Raw genomic sequence first — 24160 nt, forward strand, 5'->3', positions numbered from 1 at the left:
AAGGAATGCTCCTGTTTGGTAGCATTTCTTAAAGTGCAAAGGAAACAAAACTGTTTAATCCAAAATTTGTAACATCATTGTAACATAGTAAAAGGAAGCTGAATTTATGATCTATATATAATGATGAAACAAAATGTCAAAATTTTTTAAAAAAAAATAGTGTTATGCGAAAGCATCTAAAGATTAAGCATAAATTATGCGAAAGCATAAAAAGATTAAGCATAAAATAGAATAGCCATTATTACATCCTAGAAAAACAGTTCAAAGTTTATCCCAAACGATATCAGAAATTTTGTACAAACAAAAGATACTATTGCTAATATACTAACAGATCTCATTGCAATTGATGGACTTTCATTTAACAGTTGCTAAAAGTAAGAGGTTACAAAAATTTGCTTTAGCTAAAGGACAAAAAATACCTTCTAGTTCAACTTTTACTTAAAATATTTTACTAGATCATGTTAAAGACATCAAGACTCAAGTAACAGCTGAATTAAAAGACATAGGCTAACAATTTCAGATTAACTGTTGATGAATTTACATCAATTAAAATACATCATTATATGAATATTAATGTGCACACAAATAGTAGCCTTTATAATCTTGGACTTGTGCATATTGTTGGGAGTACGCCATCTGAAAAAGCTGTTAAGATAGTAAGTGAAAGGTTGAGTGAATTCTGGAATTTATTAATGATATTGTTATTAAATCTACAGATGGTGCATCAATTATGGTTAAATTTGGCCGTTTAATCAACCCACTACATCACAATTGCTATGCTCATGTAATCCATTTAGAAGTAGGGGATGTACTTTATGTTAAAGCAACCTAAATTTAAGACCAAAATGATAATTTTGAAATTAATATTAGTGAGGATGACAGTATAATATATATGACAGTATAATATATATGACAGTATAATATATATGACAGTATAATATAAATGACAGTATAATATATGGAGAACTATATAATATATAATAATAATATATGATATATAAGTTGCAGAAGCAACTTATATATCATATATTATTATTATATATTATATGATATATTATATAATTTATACTTATAAAAATCAGAACTTGGGCTTATTTTAGACTGCAAGACACGTTGGAACTCATTATTTGATATGGTTGAACACTTTTTCAAGTTAAGGAAATGTGTTAAAATGACACACATTTAAGTGCAATCTCAAATAAAAATATCAGATTCAGAGCTGCTAATTCTTAAAGATTTAGTTAAGGCTTAAAAGCTTGTAAAATTAAGAGTTGAAGCACTTTGCCATCGAGACTCAAATTATAGCTACAGCAGAAAATACTTTTTGTTTTGTTTTAAGTCAACTACAAACATGAATCTGATGTAAAAACTTATATCCAGCTTTAAAAACAAGAATTTTAAGCAAAAGAAATCCTAACTTGATTCACCTCATGGAATGTTTAAACAAGCCTAGTTATCTATTATTTGGTACTTAGATGCTTTTGGAGTAAAGCAAAAAAAATCAGCAGTTATATTGTTAGCTAAAGACCTTTTACTAAGACTTTAACCTCAAGTAATCAAAGAAGATTGTACAAAAATATGTACAGTGCTCGCTTTGAATCTAATTAAAATACCCCAATTTTTTTTTTTTTTAAACATCTTCGCTTCCAACAAGGATGCAAGCAACCACAAATTAGAATTGGAAGTTACTGGAAAAGAAAAGATGAAGATTGTTGAGCAAGATAACGATTGACAGATGACTTAAAAGATTGCAAATGAATCAGGAAAGCAAGATGAAGGAAGGGAATTCCAAAGAACTGATGTTCAAGGAAAAAAACTAGAGGAATAAGAATTTTTAGAGCACTTAGGAACAGTCACAGTAAAAGGATGAGACTTAATTAAATGACAAGTAACACAAGAACGAATTTGATAGATGGCACAAGAGACACTAGCTCTTTAGAGCAGTACCCATTATAGTATTTGTAAAAAAGAGAAAGAGAAGCAACATTATGACAATGTGATGATGGTTTGAGGTTGGCTGCAAGAGCTGGTTCAACTATGTTTACTATGCATTTTTATTTACGAGTATTTATTGTTTTGTCCACTCCCTTTAACTATACTAACCCCCACTAACTAAAATTAAGAAGGCGAGAGTATTACTATAAACGCAGAATGTAAACATTAATAGGTTATTATGTAAACATATTTATTGTTTTCAGCATAGACATTAAAAGAATAGTCTGGAAACGCAGGCTGTTTTTAATAGTTTTCATTATTTACATTGAAAATTGGGTGGTCCTTGTGAATAAGGTGCAAAACAGACTTTCATGATGGCTGAAAGTTCAAAAATTTTATATAATTTTGAGCTCATTTTTGAGTTGCATCAAGATGAACTTGATTTTATTTTTGCAGTTATTGACCAGGATTTGTTAAACGACGTTGCTGTAAAACAACATGCTTCAGATATACCACAAATAACACTTTCCTGTCAATTTTGTAACAAAAAATGTTTGAGCTCTAGAGGTCTCACTTGTCACGTAAATAGTAAACATTCCAATGCTTTATCAAGCCATTCTAACGTTTTAAAACATATTAGAAAGACTAAAATATCAAAAGAAATTCTTGACCTTGAAGACTTTCAAATACATTTGTGATTAATTTCGATATAGCTAACACAGCATACCAGATTATAAAACCAGTTATATTTTTATTTCAAGGAAATGCCAAAAATCACCTTTTTGGTCAATCAGCTCAGAGCAGTACAATTTTATCTGGGAAGGGTTGTGTACTTTCAAATAGGGATCAATCTGTTATTGCCAATTTATGTGGGTATGTTTTTAGCACATTATATCATCGCATAAGGTTTTCAGATATCTTATAAATATCTAAGAAGAATACTATTAACAATATCTATTTTGCTTGCTGCTCAATATCAATGAAGCAATGATTTGTCTGAGCACAAACTTGTTAACACGCGTAACAGATCAGGCTTGTGGAAAATGAAAACTGAGGCAATATGTATTTTTATTACTGCTATATATATATATATTACGGCAATATGTATTTTTATTACCTTTAAAAATATGGTTAGTAAGTCTATCAATAAAATTGACAGCAAAGATATTCTATCCTCTCTTCTTAAAGATACAAATGTTTTATCCAATTTTTCAAAGATTAGAAGTAAAACTGATACTTTTGTTAATAAAGTAGTTTGTTCTTGAAGACATCTTGAATTTGTATGTAAAAGCAAGGACATTTTCCTATGTCAAGGATAATTTACAGGCTTACAAAATTAAAGTTCAACAATTTAAGTCCAAGTCACTGCAAACTTCACTAAAAAAGAAGAGTACTTATTAATAAGTGTGTATATATATATATATATATATATATATATATATATATATATATATATATATATATATATATATATATATATATATATATATATATATATATATATATATATATATTTATATATATATATATATATATATATATATATATATATATATATCCCCCTTCCCAGTTAGAAATTAATAAACAGGAGCATTTATTTGGAATTATTTTGGCAAGATAACTTTTGATCAATATATATTTTTGAGAGTATATGAAATAAGCAGCTATCAGGAAGGGTTAAGGTTGAAAACTTTTGATCATGATGTTTTGAAGTCAGAATGTTTTTTCAAAAATTTTAGGTTTTGTTTGCTTTTTTTTTTTTTAAATTTAATTTTATTAACCTAAAATTTAACTTCAAATTGAATAAACGCTTCAAATTGAATAAACTTCAAATTGAATAAACGCTAAATCTTTATGAATTAAAATATTGAAACAACTATATAGTAAAAAATTTTACATGAGTATTGAACTTTTGTTCTAGAAACTAATATCACACATAAGCATTCAAATCTTCTTCATCATTTTTTGAGCCTTTTTTCCCCTTGTAATTAAGTTTAATCATTCAGTAGACTCACTCTAACTTCAATTATCAATTATAACTCCAATACTCTTATTTATATAAACATTTGTTTATACTTATGTCAAATAAGGATGCTTTGCAAAAAATTGCGATGATTGGAGCCTGAGAATAAAAAAGACCCAAAATTTTTGTCCCCCTACCTCAATCATGAGAGCAACAAGTTGGTAAAATATTTTTGTACTACTCTCAACTGTATTCATCGATAAACTTTAAATGTCATAGTAGAATATTTTAGTGTTCAAAAATTATGACCTTATAAAGTTTGAACCTTTCTCAATTTAAAGGGGTTAAAAATTTAATATGGTTTTAATTTTTGAACATTAAAAGATTATACTATGAAACTTAAAATTTATTGATGAATATGTCTAGTTGAGAATAGTATAAAAAATATTTCATCGACTTGTTGTTCTCAGGTTTGGGACAGGGTGGAAGAAAATTTTGGAGCTTTTTTGTTCCCAGGCTCCAATCATTGTTATTAATTGCAAAGCATCCTTATTTGACATAAGAATAAACATATAAGTTTTTTAGAGTTTGCTTTATGTCTGGAAGTTTTAATTAAAGATTTTAAGCAACTTTATAAATAAAACTGGGGCTATTATCTGTTTAAATTTTTTAACTTTAGTTAATAATTATGAAATTTTAGCCTCAAATCGTGTAATACACTAGTGTAGACCCTGTTTACAACCCTCGGAATTAGGAAAAATGAGGTCAGCAATAATTTGCCCACCTCAATCTTTTCGAGGTCAGCATCAGGTTGGCAAAAAGTATTTGATACAAAGGTCTAACCATAAAACATAGAAATGAGGTCGTCAATTTTTTGCCGATCTCAAATACTTTCAGGTTGGCAGTTAGGTCAGCATTGCTGAATGCCGACCCTAATTCTGAGGGTTGTGTTTATGTCAATCTATTCAAGCAAGAAAAGAAAAAAATTTGATATAATTACAAACGAGTATAATATCATTTAAATGTATTCATCTTTTGTTGATCAATTCAATCAATATTGGGTCATGAAGTATCTGTTCATTTAACCAATAATGTGTTTTAGCAATTTGTGGCTATGAAAATAGCCATTCTAAAAAAGTGTATTATAGAGAAGTTTTTATTCGCTTTCTGCATGGTACTGGCTCTTCATTTATCTCAAAGTGAACATCTTCCTGGGAATTACCATCTTTTATAGGTCGGCAAATTATTGCTAACCTCATTTTTCCTAATTCCGAGGGTTGCAGTTCACAAATACCAACAGCTTTCCAAAAAAATGGAAAAATTTAGGTTGATGATGTTCAAGTGTAGCAAAATTAGCTAGTGTAAACTTAAAAGGGTTAACTATATTGCGTATCATAAATATTAGAACATGAGTTGCTACTGCATCAACTTTTTGTAAAGTTGCATCCTATAATTTCTCCTGTGTGTTTATCCCATACAAGATTTTCTTGCATTTTAGTTTCATCAAACAACAATACAATATATTTTTCTATTTCACTAAAATCTTTTACTTTTGATTTCAAGTCTTCAAAATATCAGGATTGTAACCACGTCGAGGATGAATATAATTTTTGTAGTGACAAAGACAAGGACAGCTTGGTAATACAGGAAAAGCAGTACCAGACTTTCTATCAAAGCGAATATCCTCATATGCGCTAGGAGACTTTGCACAAAGGCTAAAGCAATATCGTATAATCATAGAATGATATTGCACAGATGTTGGATTTTATAATAGGTATTTTTGTTGCTCACTCCAAAATAACTTCATATATGGTGAAACATTATATTTATCAAAAGCTTTTGACATTAAGCTTTTCATACCATTATCAAGGTCAGAGGTTACTTGTAATGAATTTTTTGGAATTTTATCTTGCATATTTTTCATTTCTTGTTTTAAAAAAGTATTTTAAGATTAATAGTTTTACAAAGTAAGTTTAATTCTATCAGGTGAAGTTATTGAGATTAAATGCCCCTCATTTAATTGAGCAAGTTTTGTGATTGTTTCAGCTTTATGTTTTACAGTCTCATGATGTTTATTATCATGTGACAATTCCAAAGTTTTATATTCATTATAAATATCACCAGATTTGACCTGTTAAATTCACTCTCAAATGTAGTAATTGAAGAAACACTTGGGGTGTGCAGACGTTGTAAGAATATGCTTTTTTAAAAATGTTTGAACCAGAGGCAACACCCGGACATAATGAGTAAGTTGATAAAAGAGTAATAATACTCAATAAAGTAATGTTTTTAACTGATTTATTATAATTAGAATATATCTCATGCTTATCAGGTAAGTTCCAAGCAAAAGATCGTATTGTAAATATTAGGCTAGGTTGAATGCATACTTCATATTGGGATTGTAGGTGAATGTTGTCTAATTTAAAAACTTTGATCAAATCTTTCGATATAACAAGTTCCCATGATTCCAACATAAGGATGCTGACATTATCTATAAATTATTAAAATGATTTATAAAAAGAATATACATAATTTTAAACTTCGTCAATTTTGCTGCAATCTTTTTTCAACTCAATACTTAATGTTGGAAATTTTGATGTTGCTAAGGAACTAAAAAAAAGAAAACCAAAAATTACTTTTAAATGAAAAAAGAAAAATTAAAACAGATTCTCTTTTTGAAATTTTTACCTAGATGTTTGAACACTCTTTATTGGTAAATTTTGTGAAGATAAAGATCCCGGTAAAAGTCTTGCTCTTGCTGAATCTATAAAAAAATGTTATTCCAATATTTTTAAAACAATGAACTAATAATAGATTTATTTAAAACAATATTTATAAATATTATCAGAAATATAAACATATATATATATATATATATATATATATATATATATATATATATATATATATATATATATATATATATATATATATATTTACACACACTTCAATATGTGAACACATAGCTTACTTCTATTAACTTCGTGATCTTCAAATTACCCCACGTATACATGTAAAGATTTACTGGCAATTCGTTTTCACTCTTTATTAGTAATCAAATTAAAGCTGAATCAATCAAACGATCTTTTGTGATAATCTCTATCAATTTTCTTCTCCATTTAACATTATAATCATCCTGATCTTTAGAAAGACTGAATATAGCTATGCCATGTGAATAATGAGAAGTAGCACAACCATACATTGAACAATTTGCTCCAGGCATTATACTTTTAGTTAAACTTTTTATAAAAAATTGTTTTGCATCTTAAAGTAGGCTTGGTATAAGAACCTAACATCGATGCAAAAACTATTGTTTTCAGGCCATGTTTTCAGACTATTCATTTTATGAATGTGCTTTCAAACTAGAGTTGTTTGTCAGTAAATGAGACAAAATTTACAAAGGTAGCTTGATATCCACATTATAAAATGTAATATCCGTAATTTAAATTGTTGAATAATGTTAGTAATACAAAAAGTATTGAATAGTACCTAACTGATGGATAATGAAAATATTTTAATAAATAGCTGCGGATGTTTTATGAACCAGAAACATTTTTATGACTTTTCAATTACTTAAAAAATGCAAAACGTAATCTTTTAAATGAATCTTCTTGCTTTTTGTTTGCAAAGAGTTATTATTCAATTTATTTTTTGCAAAATAACATATTTTTATTGTTGTTAAAAATTTAATTTTAGTTTTAAACAAATTCAATTATTTATTTAAATATGGCTGGCACAATTAAGAAAATTAATTAATTAATTAAGTGACTGCAAAAACCTTCAGAATAATTAAAACACAGTTGGTTATGCAATAATATATATAATATATAAAAATGGTGACGCAATGGTAACAACAAAAGGTTGTTGGAAGATAGCCCAAAAACCTTTGTTGTTACCATTGTGTCACCATTTTTAGACAGTTATTGACCCCTCATCCTCTTTTGTCGCCGGTTTTTTATTTTTTCTACACAACCCACAGTGGGTCAAAAGTGACATCTTCTAGCCAAAACCTCAAAAACCAAAATTTTTTTATTTTTTTTAATTAGAAACAGTTTATTATATTGAAAAACATAATTTGTGGAAAAATAACATTTGTTTTTTAAAAACTTCAAATTTTATTACATAATTACGCAAATTATTAAAAAACTTTTTTTTTTAATAATTTTCCATTTATAAAAAATTCCGTTTTTACCCAACAAAATTAACAACAAGGATATTATTTAAATTTATGTCTTACGCAGAGTATTCTATCGTTGGCTCTTGCAATAGTTCAAGTACACCAGATGGTAGACTTTTTTTTTTGTTATGTATCTTCCTTCTTAATGTGCAAATTAAAGGATCAGATGCACATAAAAGGCGATGAAAAAGGTCTATATTGTTTTTTTTCCGATCGCATTTTCTTGTAAAATTTTCACGAAAAATCTTAAAAACCTTATTGGTAGCCTCTTGAGCCTCTTCAGAAAACATACCTAATGGAAGAGTAAATAGTTCGATGACTTCATAGCCATGAATCGAAATCTTATGAAGTGTTTGGGTCATAGGATACCAAGGGTACAGGAATACATAGAGCGAAGCAGTTTCCCAACAGAATGTTTTGAACTTGGATGAGTTAATTTCATAACCACTTGATATTGTGGCCAGAATAATATGAAGCCTTTTCATAAGATCTACATCAATGTTCATTATACTAGCTGAGACATTGTATTGCTGAAAAAATCGCCTAGCTGTGTTGCCATCGTTTGATGTACCTGCCACACCTATTCTCGGTTGGTCTATGACAAGACCTATCCTTGTTCGAAATTCAGCACAGACTTCAAGCTTTCTCAGTTTAACAATATTTTTTTTGTCTTGATTTCTAGCCTGCCACTTCATAATCGGCATCTTATAAGAGATATGGAGCATACATTCTAAAAACCTTATCCAAGCATGCAAAGTTGAAACGCCATGTTTTATATTGCCTTCTAAAGTTTTTTTTTGAACAACTAAAGATAAATTGTTCATTTTGATTGGAGATGCACCACACACTGAACAGCATTGATATGTGTTGGTTGCTGTGAAAATGATAGTTTGAATTTTTCTATCTATCATTGTTAAATTTACAATATGTTGTATTTCAACTTCCTTTGTTGTACCGTCCTCCAATAAAAAAGGTACAACAGATAATGTTATCTCTTTAATAGAAGCCATAATTGACATAATATTCTGCAAGAATTACTTCATTTGATTCTTTTCTATATTTAAATCTCAGAGGTCTGCAGTAATTAGTTGACGATGGTTTCAGATTTCTCCAAACAACCTGTTTTTTGTTATCTTTGAAACAATATAGTTCTAGAGGAACCAAGCAAGTTATGAAAAGTGATTCATCTGTATGAAGTTCACTAGAAACATCTGACAGTTGTTTATAAACAGATTGTCCTGTTGCACCATCAAAACCAGCTTTGTATATTATAAATAGTTTAGTACAATCTTTAAGCACAGGTGAATTTAACACAACACTATAAGCTGAAAATATTCTTGATACAGTATGAAAAAGAAGAGCTTGTAATGGAACCTCTGCAAAGTAGTCACTGACCTGAATGTTTTTAGGGTAGCATTTATTTTTAGCCTCTTTTACAATATGATAGGATGGGTATAGAGAGCTGAATGGAAAAGCATTGTTTCTTAAATGCTGATAAGTTTCTTTGGATAAATTAGCATCTAAGACTAGCGCTAATGATTGTTCTGAAGTAAGTGATTCTGTCGATAATTCTTTGTTGTATATTTTTTTAACCACTTTTGCTTCTATAAACCTTTTATCCCTTTTCAAACTTTTACTTGCTGCATATAAAAGTTTGTTTAAATTATATTTACTCAAAAGCTCTTTAATTATGCGATCCTTAGTTCTCACAGACGCATCTTCAAACAAAATCGAAGGGCGTCCACCTTAAAGTATAATATTATTTTATCAATTATTAAATCGTCGTAATAATAATACAAATAAATTATACACATTATAATAAATTTACACATAGTTAAAGTAAACATACCACAGGTTTTTGTTTAGATTTTTTTTTTTTTACAGTCAAATATAGATTGGTTTAACCAAACTTTATATCTTTTTTCAAATACTGCACTTGTTCTATTCGATTTTTTCCACTTTTTTTTAGCTTGGTAAATGAATTTCGAAATAATTGACAAGTTATCATTAGATTCTTCAAAATTGCTTTCGGAAACAAAACTCAAAATCTTTGCATGTAAATCATCATTTTGTAGTAAATTATTTTCCATTATATAATTCATAAGACATCTCCTATCCATTTTTAAGAGATTGTCTGTTCAATAAAATACTTTTAATTTGAAAGAAAGTTATTTAAAATGTTTTTAATAAAGTAATTTTTTACGAGCAGTAACTATGACACTCAGTTCCTTTCCTTTATTTCTCATTGGTTGTTATTGTGTTTTTTATCGATTACATACAATTTTATTGTTTTCGGAAATCATAAAATAAATAATAAATATTATGTCCCAAACTTGTACTACGTAGAAGTATATAATTAATATTTTATCATAGTCTGAGTTTTTATTACTTTAAAACGGTAGCATAAAAAATTAGGAATAATGGTTTCAATGCGATCTAAATGTTCATTGAGCAAATACGAGGAAGTTACTGGAAAGCAATTGAAAAATACAAAAATATTTAATTTTAAACTTATGTCTTTAATAAAAATTATTATAAAGTCTAACTGCAGTTTTTAAATTTCAAATCTTCTTAAATTTTTTGTTATCGATCAAAAACGCATTAACAAGAAACATGGACGTAGTTAATTGAATTTAAAAGTGTATTCGTTTAGGCAGCTATAGGCAGCCAATTTTTATACCACAAGATCAATGTCATATTGGTATTCAATTATATATCATTTTAGGCGGTTGATACAGGTTGATCCGTTGGTTTTAAATGATATTTTTGAAAAAAATAAAAACTTATAACTCAAAATTATTGATGTTTGCATTGTTGAAAATATTTATATAAAATGCAAAAAATATTTTTTTTTTATGTGATTTAAATATTAACATAATACTATATAAGTCATTTATAAGTTAAAAAATAAACTTAAACTTCTTTAAAATAAGAAATCAAAGTTTTCAAAAGATGTAAAAAAATAAAATTTTTACACTTTTTTGTTGTTATTGATAAAAAGTATTTAAGGAAATATTTAAACAACAAATATGGCGTTTTATTGAAAAATTATTTTTTAATAAAATATAATTTCTGGCTTAATAATATATTGAGCAAAATTTGCCTTTTTCAAAATTTCAAAATTTAAAAACTTTTTTGTATGGTTTTGCCGGCTTCTGACCCACTGTGCAACCCCTTGAAAAGAATGTCATAAAATTTAGACCTAATTTAAAAAAAAAAAATTTTCAAAATAGGTCTAGATTTTATTTTTTGAAGGATTATCGTTCATATAAGACACAATGATAAATTTAAAAGACTATTTTTATCCATTTGTTGACATAGACATTAAATGTATGATGAGCAAATAAAAGTTGCAGCAGACAGCAATGATGTTTGAAATTGTTGTCACACTTTTGAAAAATAAAATGAAAAATAGACATTTTCTATTTTTATATTTGAAAAAGATTTTTAACCTTTTTTTGTAAAGTTGTAGAGAATTTTGAGGTGAATTTAAATATGTAAAATCAAGTAACTTTTTTAATAAGTTCTTAAAGAAACTTTATTTAATTAGAAAAAAATTTCATTCTACCCTTGTATATAGTGAGAATGAAATATGCATATTGATGGGTAATTAAAAGAACACTTTCTTAAAAAATACAACGAATGATAACAATTTAAAAACAACCAATAATAATAATTAAAAAACCACCAATTAATAAAGAAAATATTTTTATTTATGTGATGATGTTGAGAGGTTTAAGAGGTTCTAAAGGTTGACTTGAGTTTTTGCTTGTGCTGCACTTTTTGGTGCAACAAAACTCTTGCTTTATATATATATATATATTGCTTTGGAATACATGTTTGACAATGACAAACCTTGCATTCTGAATTTTCGCACTGATATCATTCACTATTTTGACTTGCTGAAGCTTTGCTCAAAAAAATAGGGTAATTTTTACACTTGATTTGCTTCGCTGCTGTTGCTGTTGTTGGATTTGATTGATTTGTTGTTGTTGTTGGATTTGATTGATTTGTTGTTTGTCGTTGATTGATTTATCTGCAGCTCATCATCACAGTCAAGCCTTTGTTGTGTCCTAGCTTGCTTTGCTGCTTTTTGCTGTCAGCATCTTTAAACCTTTTGAATGTTTTATATTTATTGAGAAACTCCATATCGCATTTTGACATGTATACATTTTTTTTTTTTTTTTGAGTCAATGTGTTGGATGCAAAGCTGCAAAAAGCAATTAGGTCAATGGCAATTGTTTTTCAACTTCTTATAGTTATATTGAAGGTTGGTTGAAGGTGAGTTGACAGTGGATTTGACTTTGGAGCTGTGGTTATACAACATATGCTGATGCTAGAAGTTCTTGGTTTACATTTAGAAGGCATTGGCTCAGATGGTGTACTAGTGGTGCTACTGGTGGTGGCACTGGCATAGATTCTGGTGGTTGAAATGACAAAAGCTCAAGTTGAGATAAAAGCGTTTCAAATATATTATTTGTAATTTAGATTAATCGATTTTCTTGATAATGATCGTAAACAAACCAGTATTTTGAAATCCAATGAATATATGCTTGCGTGTAAAAACTTCACCAGAGCTAAAATGTTTTGCTTGCAGTTTACTAAGACATACTTATGACAAATTGCAGAACTTTGTCTTAGCATAAAACTTTTGAAGTAATTGGCACCAAACTTTTTTGACGTTGCAATAAACACCGCCATCTATTGTCTGCAGATAATGTGACGAATGAGCTGGTAAGCAAATCAACAAGATATTATTTTCGATACAAATGAGTACAACCCAATAGGTAACATGTGTCTAATGTCCATCAACGACTAAAATATAAGTACCAATAAATGGATAACCGAAGTTGGATTTATTTATTTAAATAATTATTTAATTAAACTAATTTTTAAATAACTGACTAAACTATTTATCAAAACTTTTTTAATGGCGAAATGTACAGGCTGGTAAGCCACTGCACGAATTGCTTATCTTTCATCCATCCGGACAGAGATATTGCGGACAGAGATATTGCGGACAGAGATATTGCGGACAGAGATACGACCACTTAAGCGCATATTTTTGCACAGACATTTTTTTAGCATAAAAATGAAGTATGGCTCAAGACAATCTTGTATTTGAACCACTGCTAATTGTTTCACCTATGTTGTTGACGCGCCTATAAAGAGTTACTACTGTTAAATTGAATGATTAAGCAGCTTTTTTAAGTGAAAGGTCTGTCACTTTTTATTTTTGCTAGTGCAAGCGCAAATTGATCTTTGGTGTATGTATTTTTTTTTTTTTTTTGGCGCAATCAATTTAAAAGTTGAACGAAGAATTTATAAAAATTCATTGGTCATTTTAGTTATTACATAGTTAACATAGTTATTTAATAAAAGTCTAATTTACCGGGTTTACAGGGTTAAGAGCGAACAAATGTCATATTTCATTTAGCCCCATAGTTAATCATTTCCATTTTTAACTCATAACTTTTTACTGGATATAGCAAATTTAATTTTGAAAATAATGGATAAAAATTGCCATAACTATTTCATTTTATCCTCAATATTTGATTCTACCCACTTTTACTCTATTCTCTAAAAATAACTTCATAAAAACACAGGTTTACATTTTTCCGTGTTATTAAAATTTTTAAAAAATTCAAAAAAACTATAAAGCGTCTTTTTGACAAACCTTCATTCCCCATTTCTTTTTTATCGTGACCCCTTTCTTCCCCCTTTTTGCATAATGTCCTTTATGGATGACTCCTGTAATTTTACACACAGTTTTTATAGCAGCAAATACTAGAATGTAAAAAAATGCCTAGAGTTGTCATAACAATTATTAAAATAACTTATCATTTTAATGACATAATACTTCCTTATGTTTTATAGCGATGACAAAACTATAACCAAACAGCAATGAAACTTCCTGTTAATGCATTTTTTGACATTAAAATAATTAAATGTTAAAAAATAAACATCTTTATAGAAAAAAAATTTCACGATAAACTCTTTGAACTGTTTATAGCATTGGCCCCAGGTTAAATTATAATTAAAAAAAATATTCTGTAAATACTATGCACCGCTCAAGACATCTGTTAGATTTGGTAAAAGCAACCCTGCCTTATTCTTTGTTGAATATAATATAAAGATGTAAAAAATAAAACGATATAATTTGTTTTTTAATATAACTGTTTATTCAAGATGCAATTAGTTTAATTTTTTATAATACAAGAGTTTAAATACTAAATTTAAGAATATTTATTTAAAAATAATAAAATAAATTAAATAGAATTTTTTAAATTGGATATTAAAGTGGTGTATTCAATATGAGAAAACGTATTAATGTTTGACATAATTTCAATTTCTTATAATAAGTTTATTAATATTGTTTAGAAGAACTCTTTATCTAGTATAAAGCAGGAAACCATTACTTTGAGGTTTCAATTAAGACATTCCATAAAATTTGTCTTGTTGACAAATTTGTCTTGTTAACAAATTTGTTGTGTTGACAAATTTTTTGTGTTGACAAATTTATTGTGTTGACAAATTTAATGAACATAATAAAAATTATGACAATTAAATCAATTAAAGAAACTAATTAAAATTCATTTAAATTTGAGAAATTTCAAAAAATATTTATAATTTGTTACAATTAGGTAATAAAAGTGTTTTGTTTATAACTAGTATTTCCCTCAAATTTTTTTTCTGAATTAAATAGAAATTGGTTTTTTAGCAGAATAACTCAGTCAAAAACAGCTGATATTTTATACCGAATACATAATTAGTTAATACTATTTTATCTTAAATCTTGAAAGAAAAACAATAGATTTAACAAGATATATATTTAATTAAACAATATAAATATAATAAAAAATTTTAAATTTCTAATTTATACAATCTAATTGTCATCACTGCAGTTTTATGATTGCAAAACTAAATAATTTACGAATCATTACATAAAAAATGAATGAATGTGTTATATAAAGGAAATTCAAAAATAGTTCCACGCAAAACTATTTTAAAAGAATGGAAAAAAAGGATTTTAAAAGTATGGAATTTATCCTATTTTTTATAAATTGATTTCACATAAATGATTCTATTTATTTTTTATAAATTGATTTCATATAAATGTTTTTTATAATTTATAATTCACTTTAGCTATAAACTTAAAAACCCTTTCTCCAAAAATCTTAAAAGCAAACCTTGAAATTGATGCTCTTTAGGGGCTGTCCATAAATTAGGTAAACAAAGTTGACTTCTCCCCCTCCCCCTTGTTGACAAGGGGGAGGGGGAGAACTCAAGACAATTTGACATCAATAATGTTAATTTCTTAAATAAATTTAATTACTTTAAAAAATTAAATTAGGCAGCATTTGCAGTCCTGTGATACACACTCGCTCAACCTTCAGTATTTAAATACAGCTACTTATACTCCTACTTTTTAAAAACCGTGTTGTGCTTTAAAAAGATCCAACACATATAGAACTAAATAAGTACACACAAGGTGTTTACACCACACATTATTATTTTTTCAAAGTTATTATTGGATAGTCTTCTGTGCAAACAAAAAAGATTTATGCAAGTACACAGCCTACATTATATGATTCAAATGTTTATACCATGGGTCAGCAACCAGCGGCTTGCAAACCTCGTATGGTTCTTTCGATGTCAAGATGCGGCTCATTAGCTCCATGCACAAATATTAATATAATATTAAAATAAAATTGTTAAAAGCTCTTTAAAAATTGAAATATTTTATAAATTATAACTTTTTGCTCTTCTAGCCACTTCACATCTAACGCATAACCAGATTTATAGAAATTATTTTTCCGCAACAGTCATTATATTATGGAGTAGAGACAATGGTTATAGCAAACTTAAATAACTTTTTTTTTATGTATTGCATTACTTTAGATATTTCATTTTGAAAATGGCTTCAACCACCATTTAATTCTAAAGATATTTTTGTCTTACCATTTTCAGTTTTTGGAGATTTAATGAAATGTTTGAGCAAAGAATCTCGTAAAATTTTTGGCACCGAAAACTGAGAGAAAAAAAAAGTTTATTGATATTTTTTATTTTTTGGTAAAATGATTATGTATTAACAAGTTTATTCAAAAATTCTATAAGAAATAATATCATAAATCCAAATTAATTAATTATATATTAATCAATTATATTATATTAATTATAATTAACTGTAATTATATAATATAAATTAAGTATATTATATAATTCACATATTTTTAGTTAAATAAAAAATCAATTAGTCTAATAATTTTAGTTGGACTAAAAAATTAGTAAACTAATTGTAGTTAGACTAAAAAGTTAGTTGACTAATTCAAGTTAGAATAAAAAGTTAGCCAAGTAAATTTAACGGGTGGCCCAAGATAAATAGGTAGTATTTTTATTATAACTTTGTTATTTTTTAAGCTAGAAAAGGGAATTTTTTCAAAAAGATTTATTATTAAATTCTCTACAAAATGACATGATTTAATGTAACAAAATGACATGATTTAATGTAAATAGTCTCCATTATTTTTTGACATACAATATAAGCGATTGGTCCAACTAGTACAACTTTCTAAAGTTACATTTACTCTTATGTTTTTTACAGCTTGTTTAAGTTCTTGAATTAATGTTAATTTTGATTTAATTTTATTCCATTTCATTTGGTGAACAAGTTCATCCCATATTGAGTAATCTAAAGGATTGAGATTGGGGGAATTCGGAGGCCAGTGGTTTTTGTCAATAAAAGCAGAAAAATTATCATGACACCATTGTTGAGTTAAATGATGCGTATGTGTGGTTGCTTCATCTTGTTGATATGTCCAACCATCACCAAACATCTCGTTACCATATTTCGAGGCCACTGGCACTTTTTTTATATACCAGTCATGATTTACGGTATCTTTGTCCAAAATAACCAGTGGTGTAAAACCTTTTGAACATGCTCCCAACCAACCTTTTGAGGGAATTTTTGTTTCTGTTTAATACCACCATCTTTATCAGCTTCATTACGATTAGTGGACCATATGCGATCATTTTGGGCATTGTGAATACCATTTAAATTAAAAAAATATTCATCTGAAAACAGAATTTTCAGTGTTTGTTTTTTTCGAAAATGGTTTCTTATCCAATTTGCAAATTTAATTCTCTTGACTTTTGACCATTTGTAAGCAGTGGTTTAACTCTGTGTTTGTATGCCTGCAAATTGAGATCCTTTTGAAGTATTCTTTGAACACTGGTTCTGGAGATATTGAGTTCATTAGCTAATTTTTGAGATGAAATCCTCTTTTTACGTTTCAGACAACTTCTGATTTTTTGAATGTTTGCATTTGTTCGAACTGATCTTGGACCACCTGATGGACATTTCAACTCAATAGAGCCTGTCTCTCTTATCATTTGACACCACTGATTTATTGTACGAAACCCAATGACACCCTTAATATCAGCAAATCTTTTTGATGGACCATCACAATTTTGGTATTTAGAAAGTACAAGCTTTTGCAAATCTTTAGATTTCATTATCTACAAATAAAATTAAAAACCATAAAACAAAGCCTGTACAAAGATTTATTATTAAATTCTCTATAAATCTGTCTTGATGACAGATTTATAGAGAATTTAATAATAAATCATTTAAAAAAAAATTCACTATTCTAGCTAAAAAAATAACAAAGTTATAATAAAAATACTACCTATGCCATTTATCTTGGGCCACCCGTTAGTTATACTAGAAAGTTAGTTGACTAACTTAGTTAAACTAAAAAATTAGTTGACTAAGCAAAAAAGTTAGTCGATTAATTTTAGTTAACTAAAAAGTTAGTCAACTAATATAAGTTAGACTAAAAAGTTAATCGACTAACTTTTTAATAATTAGTCGACTTAGCTAAATATGAAATCAACTCAAGAATTGGCTAAAATATTTTGTTTCCAAAAGAGTGTTTATGTAAAACAAGAATATTTTTTTATAAAAAGATATGAAACCTATAATATTCTAGTAATAGGAAACAATTTTTAGCAATAGAAAATATTTGTTATGAAAGAAATTAATAAATTTTTTTATATCATCATAGTGTGAATAAAATGAACGCAATCCTAGCGGCGTATGAACACAGTATTAACTAGTGTATGAAGCTGTATGAATGTGATCATAGTGTATAAACGCAATCATAGTGTCTGAATGCAATCATAGTGTATAAAGGCATTATAAAAAAATTTTTTATCAAAAAATCTACTTATAACTTTTATCCCAAAAGAGTTAAAATTGGTTTAAATCAGGGGATTGAGCTTAACACTCCATAATCTTCAACTTACCTTGTTTTTGTTTACTAAACAGTTTGATCCCTACCACCTCCCTGATAGCACTGCGCACCGGTTTCGCATAATATTTTACATTATCTCAGAAATAAGAATACTTAAGGAAACACACAGCTTTAAACATTAATCCTGTAGAGCATTTCAACAAAATTTCAACTTAATTTTCTGCATATAGGATTACAGCAAATCTAAAACTAGATTTAGTTAATGATTAAACCAAGAGAAAGCGATTTCTACATATTATTCCAGTAATCTGATATAAATAATTTTGCTTTTTATAAACAAAATCCAAGAACTTTTTTTATTCTATAATATAATATATTGTTTAATTTTTAAAAAATGCTATCATGTTTGTTCAAAAATACTGCTTTAATCAAACAAGTGTTCAAACACTTTTTACTGTTAGTGTGTATAACTCCAACTGCTATTAGAATATCGCATTCTAAAACCACACTATCAGAGTACTATTTGTAATCTATATTTAAAAACTATAACATACTTTATATCTGTCTATATCTTTACTTAAAAACTATGTCTATACTTAACTATACTATATGTAGTCTATACTTAACTATACTATATATAGTCTATACTTAACTATACTATATGTTGTCTATATTTAACTATACAACATGTAGCCTATACTTAACTTTACAATATGTGGTCTACACTTAAAAAATAATAAGCAATTAGAATGGTACAACTGAGTTCTATTATATTATGTATGATAGGATTCCATTTCCACACAAAAAACTGTTTATTTATAAGTGATACATATTCATATCACATTTCGAAACTAATTTTCTTTCATGAAAATACAATATAAAAAAATAATCATAAAAAAACTTTACTTGTTTAAACAAATAATGAAAAAAAAACTCAATACAAGAAAAATTAAAATTAATTTTATTTTACCCATGTCACCAGTACTTGCTGCTTGAATGACATAGCCAAAAAATAGTGGAGCAATCATCTGTGATCCAGTTGAGCCACATAAACCAATCATACCAAAAAAAAGTCTCCATCTTTCCTAGAGAAAAAAAAAACAAGCCTAAAGCCTCTTGAATGAAATTCAATTTAAAAGACTGCTGTTATTAAAACAATCAAAGTTATTATCAATATATATATATCAACATATCAATGCTCACTTTTGTCTACTATAACGGTCAATAAATTTTTTTAAAACCATGATTTTATTTTACCACATCTCTCTATAAGATTTATGGCTCATACTAGATAACCAACTCTGTGTACATATTACTTATAAGTAAATGTAATAATAACATTTAGAAGTTATTTTAACTTCTAAATGTTACTTTTGCTATTATTTGTTATCTTACAGCTGCATACCTTTGTTAGTAAGATTGTCATTAGACTAATGGACTTTAAACAAAAAATATATATATAATTACATTGTAAACTTTTTTACTAAATTCATTTCCAACAGGGCTGCAACCAACCACTATTAAGTTAGGATTTACTAGAAAACAAAGAATAGTATTAAAGAGCAAGAAAATGGTTGACGTAAGACATGAAATGTTGTAAATTGAAAACTATGAAGATGGGAGAAAGTTCTAAAGCATTGATGTTCGAGAAAAGAAAGAGTACAAAGGACACACACAGTAAACAGATGTGACTTTGCATAATGATCAACCCAGCATGAATAAGTTTTAGTTACAAAACTAGAGATAATAGCTTATTTGAGCAGTAACTATGATATATTTGTAATATACAATATATTACAAAGTTAGCATCTCTTTAAATTTCTTTTTTGCCTATGTATCAAGTACTGTTAACATATTTGGGACAGTTTTTTTAAGGATGCTCTTTCTCTTCCTAGACAAGGCGTCAAAATGTATTGCATATTTAGTTGGACTTCCTCTATATGCCAAGCTTGGGTCACTCCAAGATCGCCACCCCTAATGGAAACCATATATATATGGTTTCTATTAGGGATGGCAATCTTGGGATCCCATACAATTGTTGATACTAAAATCCCAGGATTTTTAATAAGAAAAATAAAACAAAACATATACAATATATACTTGCTTGGTTCTTAGATAAGAAACTTGCTTGGTTCTTAGATAAGAAACTTGCTTGGTTCTTGGATAAGAATGTTGCTTGGCTTGATTTCAGTCATATAGAATGTTATATAAAATAACTTTTGCTATGATATTAGATTTTAGATTTAATTTGAATAAGCAACAAAGGCATTGAAGGGATTTGTTTACTGTGTTAAGACAGCTAGTAAATTTAAAGAGATAATTTAAATATCTAATAAACTTTGTATTTGTAAACTAATAAAAAATAACTTATTATTGTATTTATAAATTTTGTTTTTGTAAATTAAATTTTTGCATTTGTAGATAAAATTTTTAAAAACTGTAAAAGTTTATGCAAATTTAATCATCCTCTTTTATGTTTTACAAAAAATATAACAATGATATGTTAAATTGAAAGTTTCATTTTTGATTTTTTCTGTTGTTTTTATTTTTGAAATATTTTACCAGCAAATTTAAATTTACCAAAAGTATTTTTAATTCTCTTAACACAAAAAACATAAGAAACTTATTTTAAAGTACAATATTTATTATTATGCAAAGATCTTTGTAACTTTTTTAACTTTTTTTTTTGAATAATAAGGAGTTTTTGAATAATAAGAATAAATAAAACATAAAATAAATAAATAAATAAAAATAATAATAAAAAATATTAAACATTTAAAAATATAAAACTAGTGAATAACTAACGCCAATTAAAAAATTAAGTTTTTTTTTTGAACTTTTAAATAAATGTTAATGATATATATAGCTCGTTAATGACAATGCTTTTTTGACATTAAAAAAGAAACTGTTGTGCATACTAATTACGCTTTCTACGTGTCTAGCATAACACTTTAAATGTTAAATTTGATATAAGTTTTTTTTTCACTATGATCTTTTGAACCTTCAGGAATTTTAAACCAATTGGGAATTCTGTGTTATATGTGGTGCCATCAGGTTAGCTAATACCCTGAAGACATAAAGTAAAAGACTCAGTGAGAGGGTTGCCTTTCATAAATATAGGAATGCCAATAACATCGCGATAATTGTTTGCAGTAAACAACTGAGTTTTGTTGGAGTTAAAACTCACAAGCAACCGCAAGCCAAAAATGTTATATAAAAGAGAGACCAGAAATTACAACTAATATACTGATATCGCACAACCTACAACCACAACTAACAAAAACAAATTCTGCCTAAGCAACCAATTTTACATTACCCAGTTTAATATTATTGTGTATTTGTAATTTTGGTATATAATTTGTTTTTTTTAAAGTTTGTTTTTTTTTAAACAAAAACAAACTTAAAATTTGATTCAAAAAATTTTTTTAGAAGCTTTTTTTAATAATTAAGTATTAAATTTTTAATCATTATTTTTATATTTTCATTATTTAATCAATATTTAAATCATTTGAATAATGAAGACAGGTCAGCCAGGTAATTACTATTAATAAAATGCTGTTTATGGCTATAAATAATAAAATTGTTAACTGTGCTATAGTAACTAAAATTATTACTTACTGGATAAGTCAATTTCATAAGACGTGGAAGATTAACATTTTTCTTTGCAGGCGAATTAGAAGTTGTTTCTTCATTTCTAAGGCATGAATAAATTCTCTGTAGTTGCTTTAAGTGATAGAGAAACTTAACATATACTAATAATTCTAAAGTTCCAAATACAAAACAGGAAATACATAAGGCATAGAATTTGACACCTTTGTTACTGTTTTTGTGATCTATCAATACAATTATATCTTTATAAGCAGTATAAACAAATGTCCCAAAAAAAGTAATAAATCCAAAGAAACTAATTATTTTTTTTGGTTTTTCATTTTTGATGCCATCTTGACTTGCTGCTATAGTCATATTTTCCAATTTCGCTAATATAATAATCATTAACAAACCACGAAAAAAACCAATACATGCTAAGTCAAAAGTTGAGTTTTTAATTTCAAAAGAAATTATAGAGCTTTTGAGCTCATCTATGTGTGTTGTTGAAACCCATAAAAATAATGAAGAAACTAAGTCTGCCAGTAACAAAACAGCAAATCCTGAATATAAGCGTACAATTGGAAATCGATAGCTTGGGTTATCAATGGTTATCATTCTACATCAAGAAAAATAATTTACATAAAACATAAACAAATTAAAAAAAAATTATTATTTATTTTAATTTTAGACTTATTAATCTTTTTAATTATACAATCTAAAATCTAATCTTATCTAAGTTTCAAATTTCAATATTTTTCGTTTTTTTCTATTAGATTTTGTGTTAATGTTGTTTTTATACTTAGCTGTATTTTATGCTTTAATACCTTATTTAAAAATCAAGTACAACAAAAAGTGTCATCGGAAGAACCTTGTTGGTTTAGTTACGTTAACTAGCATCTCGTCCACAAGGAACGTTAGTTACTTAATATACTACTGTACCTTATGTAACAATCAGAAATCGATGATGTCAAGAAAATATTTTACAATATTTAATATTTTACTTTATTAAATTACATTATAATTATCACTGCTGTGGTAAGGGAGTCAGGCATCTCTTTTAAAAGTAGTTGTAAAGATCCTTTTAATCTTAAATTTTGTCACTAAATTAATTTATCATAAATTAAAAAAACTGGACGAGGGCCAGGACTCATTTTGAGGGTAAAAAATACCGTGGCCCCTCCCCCTCCCCCAAACATACAACCTAAATGAATTGGACTTAGATATTATATATAGAAAGGCAGGACTTATTTTGTAGCTGAAAAATACACCGTCCCACAGTGATTTAGAAACACTTAAAATTTGGCCAAAATACAGTTTTTTGAGTAGCGCAATTTAAATAATGTTATTAGCTAACTAATTTCTACAGTTTCTTAAGATTTTAACGGTTTAAAAAAATAAATACTGAAATAAAAGGTTCAAACGTTAATTTATGTTTGAAAGTGACCGAAAACAACTTTTTTTTTATCATTAAAATTTTATCATTTTTAAATCTTGATTTTCTCCCTAAATACAAAACCTTTCAATTTAATTTTCTATATATACAAGGTTAATAGATAACTTTTCTTTTTTTTCAGAGAGTTTGTATCATTCTATAAGAAACTAAAAAAGTTAACTGCCCCAACTTGCCCCATTTCGAAATAATGTGGTTTTAAAAAGCTCATTTTATAAAAAAATTAGCGACGTAAAAGCTAATACGACGTAATATATATATATATATATATATATATATATATATATATATATATATATATATATATATATATATATATATATATATATATATATATATATATATATATATATATATATATATATATATATATATACAGTATCGGACAAAACGAGTGCAACCAAATAATGCTAATTTAGTTTCTTTATATAAAAGTGCTGCAGAGAAATAACTATGTAACTGTTTAGAGACAAAGTTCTTTAAGTTTTATTCATCACAAAGTTCATTATTTGTACACGAAAATTAATAATTTAATCAAAAGTATTTAAAAAAGTTGATTTCCTTCTGGACAAAACAACTGCAACTCGACAAAATGTTGACCAAGCTGTATTTCGCTATCAATAATTCGTGGCAAATCCTTTGTTGTCGATCACAGCCTTGCATCTTCGAGGCATAGATTCGATCAGGTGATCAATGAAATTTTGTGGAATCGCTGCCCAAGCCTTTTGGATTTGTTCAAACAGTTGATCCTTATTACAAACACCTTCACGATTAATTCTAACCCATTTTAT

General features: G+C 27.2%; 1 protein-coding gene across 1 annotated transcript in view; it reads right to left on the reverse strand.

The window, feature by feature from the left end:
• LOC101241118 (uncharacterized) overlaps positions 1-23008 on the reverse strand; it is a 74903-nt gene extending 51895 nt beyond the window's left edge. The window contains exons 1-3 of the mRNA XM_065807763.1: positions 22744-23008; positions 21950-22535; positions 19302-19416 (exon numbers count right to left, since the gene is read on the reverse strand). Coding sequence (XP_065663835.1) covers positions 19302-19416; positions 21950-22534 — 700 coding nt within the window. The 5' untranslated portion in view covers position 22535; positions 22744-23008. The remainder of the gene's footprint in view (positions 1-19301; positions 19417-21949; positions 22536-22743) is intronic.
• Positions 23009-24160: the final 1152 nt, after the last annotated feature.

The sequence above is a fragment of the Hydra vulgaris genome, chromosome 10 (genome assembly GCF_038396675.1).
Source record: "Hydra vulgaris chromosome 10, alternate assembly HydraT2T_AEP".
Lineage (NCBI taxonomy): Eukaryota > Metazoa > Cnidaria > Hydrozoa > Anthoathecata > Hydridae > Hydra > Hydra vulgaris.